The sequence below is a fragment of the Austrofundulus limnaeus genome, unplaced genomic scaffold (genome assembly GCF_001266775.1).
Source record: "Austrofundulus limnaeus strain Quisiro unplaced genomic scaffold, Austrofundulus_limnaeus-1.0 Scaffold405, whole genome shotgun sequence".
NCBI classification, from domain to species: domain Eukaryota; kingdom Metazoa; phylum Chordata; class Actinopteri; order Cyprinodontiformes; family Rivulidae; genus Austrofundulus; species Austrofundulus limnaeus.
In genome coordinates this window covers 163,456-169,470 of record NW_013952807.1, presented here as the reverse complement: position 1 = coordinate 169,470, position 6,015 = coordinate 163,456, and the positions used below count along the sequence as shown (strand labels likewise).

At 42.0% G+C, this 6,015-nt stretch overlaps 1 protein-coding gene across 1 annotated transcript in view; it reads left to right on the top strand.

The window, feature by feature from the left end:
- The window catches only part of bahcc1b (BAH domain and coiled-coil containing 1b), a gene marked incomplete in the record, with an annotated part of 75,717 nt that overhangs the window by 53,016 nt on the left and 16,686 nt on the right, over window positions 1-6,015 (top strand). Inside the window, 5 exon segments of the mRNA XM_014024035.1 lie at window positions 3,259-3,337; window positions 3,571-3,745; window positions 3,840-4,007; window positions 5,069-5,236; window positions 5,454-5,692. Coding sequence (XP_013879489.1) covers window positions 3,259-3,337; window positions 3,571-3,745; window positions 3,840-4,007; window positions 5,069-5,236; window positions 5,454-5,692 — 829 coding nt within the window.

Below are 6,015 nucleotides of genomic sequence, written 5' to 3'. Positions count from 1 at the left end.
ATCAGCTGTAAGCAGGAGGTGCAGCAGGGCCGTCACAAACCACACACACACACACACACACACACACACACACACACACACACACACACACACACACACCTCGTTTAATTAGTCGAGCTGGTTCCTACGTGCCTGAGCAACATTTCAGTTGTTATTAACAAGCAATGCTTCATTTGTTTACTTTTTCATCTTCTCTACAAATTCAAGGGATTGCTTTTTCCTAATGGACACATAAGCTGTGTGTGGCAAAATAACTTTTTGTGCAGGCTTTTATCAGTAATTTTTTTTTATTTTTCTCTCGCCAGCTCCAGGATTGTTGAAATCGGATCTGATAGTTTAGCAAACAGATGTCAGTTGCTCTGAAAAATATTGCACTTCAATGCAAATTTTAAAAGTTGCAATCATAAAAGTAAAACRTGGAAAGAAAGAACAACACTCACCAAAATGCTTGAGTTGCTGCAGTCTTAAGGTGCTTTTGGACTGCAGGAGACCAGTTCACAGTCCTCATTACCATTGGACTTGTGTCAGTCGTGTTTGTTTTTACACTGATGCTACTCTGACCATTTGAAATCCTTAAAACAATATTTATCCAGTCATTTTAAGCTCCTACATCAAATTAGGCTGTTTTTGGTTCAACAGGGAGCTGTGATTGGCCCATATATGCATGTGGATTAAATTAAATGCTCTTCCAACACTATAAAAACTGTTTTTGCATTGGTGAAGTGGAAGCTATTTGATTTCCATTGTAGTTTTGAAAGTGTGCTTCACAAAGCATCAATTTTTTGTGTTTTGGTTCCCATAACCCCTTCTTCTATTAGTTGTACTATTTAAAAATACAAAACTAAGGTAACTTTTATTGTTACTAATAGTAAAATGTTTAACTGCTGTGCCATCACTGTGTTCCCCTGATGATGATGATRCCTTTATTGTCTTTGTACGGAGCACAATGAAATTACATTACAAAGCAAACACAAAGGTCTGTATAATTACCTCATAGTGGGACCAACTTCACTTGCTAACCTACAGGTAACACCCACTTGTATTATAACCTATGTTAGTGATTGTCAAGTTCTATATAAAATGATAGATATACTGTAATAGCATTTTTAGTGTGGCAAGTATCATGTTTGGTGGTGAAGCTGAATCCAAGGTGCAGTYAAATAACTGATTTATTTGTAAAAGAAACAAGCTGATTTGGCAACAACAGTACTCACAGGTTACTCAGAGGATAACATGAGTGAGCATCTCTGGAGGACAAACATGACTTGTACAAAAATACAATGCACAAACGGGGAACTACAGCAGGACACAGAATAGAAAAAAACACTAACGAGGGAGAAATGACAAACACCTGGAGAGAGACAAGGATCAGGTGACACTGGGYGGGGCCGGAACTGACGAATTTGCTTAAAGTGAGACTGAGACGCTTGATAAATGACTTTTAGGCTCAGCTTTTAGCTTAGAAATTTTTTTTACACTTAACAGCATTCTTCAGAGTAATTCTTAGAAGTTTGATAAATACAGACCCAGTTTTATAAACAGCCACTAACTTACCTATAAAGACTCAAAACACTCAGTTTGAAAAATTACAGCAAAAAATTTGTGGAAGTGTCAAGTTAAGAGCTTGTCAGGCAGATTTTACTCATCTAAAACAACTCAAATCTCAAACATTTTATAGTGATTAACTCAAACATTATTTAACAAACCTTAAAGTGCCTGTGACATGTCTATCCTATAGAGAAAAAAACAAAACAAAGAAAACAGTTTTGTATTTGTGAAACAGGAAGTGACATCTTTACATCTTTAGCCTTGTCTTTGTTTATTGAAACAAAATTATTTGAACTCTGACTCTTCTTCATTTTTTTGATAGTGATTCAAAAAATCTCTAGATYCTTCTTTACAGTCTTTGTCAGCAGTGCTGTGCATATTCAGACATTCCCCTTTGACATCACTTCCTGTTACTTCACATGCGAATATCTCAAAAACTGTCAATCTCAACAGCATGCCTTTTTTGGCAATATATTATCAATGTCATCTAAAAATGCATTCATATTCATTACAAAAAATGATGTCACAGGCATTTTAACAATGTGTTACCTTTACATCAGAGAGTTTGTTACATAGCTGTTTATTAACTCTGAAACATACTGCAAAACATAACACCTTACAGTCAAAAAATAGCCCTTTGGTACAAGGAATGTGGAGTTCAAATTTATGAAATTGCATTTACTTGATTTTTTATGTTTGAGCTGTTTGACAAGTAGTTGACATCAATGAAAACACTTACTATACCTGAGTCACTGCAAAGCTTCAATCCCTGTCTCTTGCATGGAAAACTACTGAACTATCGCTTTTAAAAAAATTACACATCCATTCTTCAGATTTATTGTATCCTGGCTTGGAGTTAACATTCCAGATTTATGTTCTTTTTTTAACTGAAAAAGGAGTCCAAGACCAAAAGTATGAAGTGCTTTAATACATGCTTATATTCAGCCACTCCCGGGAACAGAAATGCCGAGAGCCGATCCTTCCCTCTACGGGAATATAGGATTCACCTGCCTCAGACACCAGCTGCTAACAGTGTGTGTGTGTGTGTGTGTGTGTGTGTGTGTGTGTGTGTGTGTGTGTGTGTGTGTGGGTGTGTGTGAGCACGTGTGTGTGTGTTGGTTGCCTGTGGTGTAAGAGTCCATGCAGGCTGTGAAGGAAGGACAGAGGGGGGAAAAAGAGAGGGAAGGAGTAGTGTTCGATAGAGGTTAGTGTTTATCGATTGAGCCCTGAAGCTCCGGTCAACGGACAGACTCCCTCGAGACTGCTTCATCTTTCTCTCTCAGCCTCCCTCCCCCTCCCCCTCCCCCCAAGCCGCTTGCCTCCTCTCGCTAGTCTCCACCCTCCATAGTCCAGCTTTCTTCTTCGTCTTCTTCACGCCAGATAATTTTTGCCCTTTCTGCGCGATGACTCAGCTGGGTTTCATATTCGCACGGCCGCTGAATATTTCAGTGTTTGCCGTCAAAACTGTGCAGACCTGCCTCTTAGTGCCTCATCAAAGATACAAGACAATGAGAGGCAGTGGGAGGACTGTGAAACAGTGAATGAACCAACCAGAGATTTGAGTGAAAACACAAAGAACTGAGGAAAAGGAGGGGTGTGTGGCAGCAAATATTACTCTCRAGAGAGAAGTAACGGATGATCAGGTGGATTGTGATGTGTTTATGTTTGATCAAATTTTAGTTCTCAAACCTCTGTTTTTTTTCTTCCCAGGCCTGGACTGAATTTACTGAAGGAAAAAACCAGGAGTGCACTGTCCAATCACAACTTCAGCAGCCTCAGCGTCACAGAAGTGAGTTTACCTTCGTGCGCTCAAACAAACTCAAATATTTTTGTCCCAACCAGAACTGCTCTAAGTGGATAGAAGCTGAGCCTGGCTGCTAACGTCCATGCTTCCTTCTAACTCTGATTTATTTGTCCTGATTGGTGCACGCCCACTCGTACTATAAGATTTTTTAAATAATTTTCTGCAATTTCTTCAATTAGAACAAAGAAATGAGTCAACGACAAGGAATTTGTTCGCAGATAAAAGCTTGCTGCAACCACAAAGGCCGCCCCAGTGTTCTGAGCTCCAGGCTGGCCAGGCGGATGACCCAGCTGAAGCAGAAGGCTGCAGCCCAGCGTGGCGCACCGTCAGCAGGCGCATTGCACAGCAGCGAGGAAGACCCCTCCAAAATTCACTGCAGACAAGAAGGAAAAAGTGAGAACAGGGAAAACTTAGGCACACAGAAATTTGTCATCTAATACATAGCATCCCCAAAACTGACTAGCCCCCTTTGTTGTTAATCCATCAGGCCTGCAGCAGGAACTGGCAGACACTCAGACCGTGAAGAGGAAGAGAGGTCGAAAGCCCAAAGTGCTGATGAGTATCAACCCTAACAGATCACTTCACAAGGACGGCCGAGGCCCTGACAAACACAAAAGAAGAGGAGAGAAAAGTTGCAGCGAAACTTCGGAGCACGGTGAGCCACTGTTTGGGTCACACACAAAGTTCTCCCTGTTGTGTGATCCTGTGTAATCTGGTGCATATCAGAGCTAATAACCCTAAAATAAGAGAAATGATAGACAGACCCGAAAACTGGAAAACAAATTTTGCAAATAAATTTCATCTTAACTGGTCAGGCTTCACAAGCAGTTAATCCTTTAAGTCAAGCTTTGCTACTTTGCCTGAGGGCTTGATAAACATTGACCATGCAGTGCGAGATTTCACTCTTAAGAGTGCCAAATCGTGCGTGCATGTGCACGCGAAACATCTGAAAGTGAGATGTCTGCCATCATCGGGGGCCTCCGCTCACAGCTCGTCTGTCACAGTGTTAAAACCGTTAACGACTTGCCACAGGCATGCAGTACGGACACCCCCGTGGCCCCCATAGGCCCACTGTAATGTGAGCCCGCCCTGGACCCATCCAGAATGTCACAGCCCGATACTTTTCCACATCTCCAACCCTTGTGAAAATGCCCTTAGATAAGACTGTGAGTTGACAAAACTATCCTGACATTTACAAAACCACCAGAACTTCCACAGAACTCTGTAATTTGTTCCATCTCATGGCCTCGGTGGCGTGGATAGGTAACGGTGGAGGATATGTCTGTGCTACTGAAGCAAAGTGTTGACGAGAATGTCATGTAAGTGACAAGATGTGTCGACACCCAGGCCCTAGAGTCAGCAACACRCAGCTGCCAATAGCAGTCTGTGTTTGCATGTAATGCTGCACATGTTCATCAACATTTGCTTCTGCAGTTAAGGATTAGCCTCTACAGGATCATGAGTCCTGTTTGCTCTGAGTCAGGAATACTGTATATGCCAAAAGTCTTTAGTTTTAAAACCTCCAGGACATTTCTGCTATTTTATGGTTGTTGTGCAATTGTAGCCACTGGCTTATGAGATGTTTTACAGATGCAAAGGAAGCTTGAAAAGCTTTGCTGTCAATACATCTCATCAAGCGAGCCACTGTTAATAGTGTTTACACGTGAATCACTTGAAGCAATCTGACTGATCACACTGATGTTGGGGATTTCACAGAGGAGGAGGTTGGCAGCTACGACAGCGACGACGGAACAGGTGACATCAAGATTAGCTCATCCTCTAAAGAAGCGTCTGCAAACCCTGCTGGGACTTTGTCCTTTTCATCTCAGTCCTCCAAGCTCCAAGCAAACCAAAAAGTCAAGAATAAGAGACCAGAACCTCTAGGTGAGATATTTTATGCATGTCTTTAAAGTTGCCTCAAATTTATAAATAACCAAAGCTTTGGTGATTTTTTTATCCCTCTTTTTAACTTGTTTTAAAAGACTGAATGATTGAATGTTTTCAGAAATTCTGTGTTACTCATATTTTTGTAGTCTTTCGCATTTATGATGCCTCTTATTGTGTTGATCTTAGTATTACAGTATTGTTTCTTCCCCTTCAGGCCTGGGAAGCTTGGCCTGCATCGAGCAGAGAAGAGCACCCAAGAGGCCGAACCATGCCAACATGGAAAGGGGACGTCCAGACCACCCAGGGGCTGCCAGAGCTTCYCTGCCCAGCTGGGGCATGTTGCCAGTGGGCTCCAACTTTGGGGACAGCCATGGAAACCCCCGAGCTCTGATGGAGGCAAAGCGAATTGGCAGTGAGAGGAGGATCTCTACAGGACAGGGCTTTCGTGGAAAGGTAAGACATATACTGGGTCACCCTTTCAAGAAATGGTATGGCACAAATCGTCTCAGATTGTTAAAAAACATTTTTTTCGCTGAGTTTTGATTTGCTATGTGACTAGTTATTAACACTGAATCAAGATGTCGGCGGTGGCGGCAGATGTATGTAGCTGTGCAGTATCGCTGCAGGAAAATACATCCCATTTGGCTTTACAGGCATCTGCAGGTCTGTTTTTGACAAATTTACCTCCGGGACGTAGTGACTAATCTAACAAGTGAGGCGTACCAGCTTCCCTGTTGCCTATTTGGATCAATATCAGCAGTGCCCTGTTTTTCGGT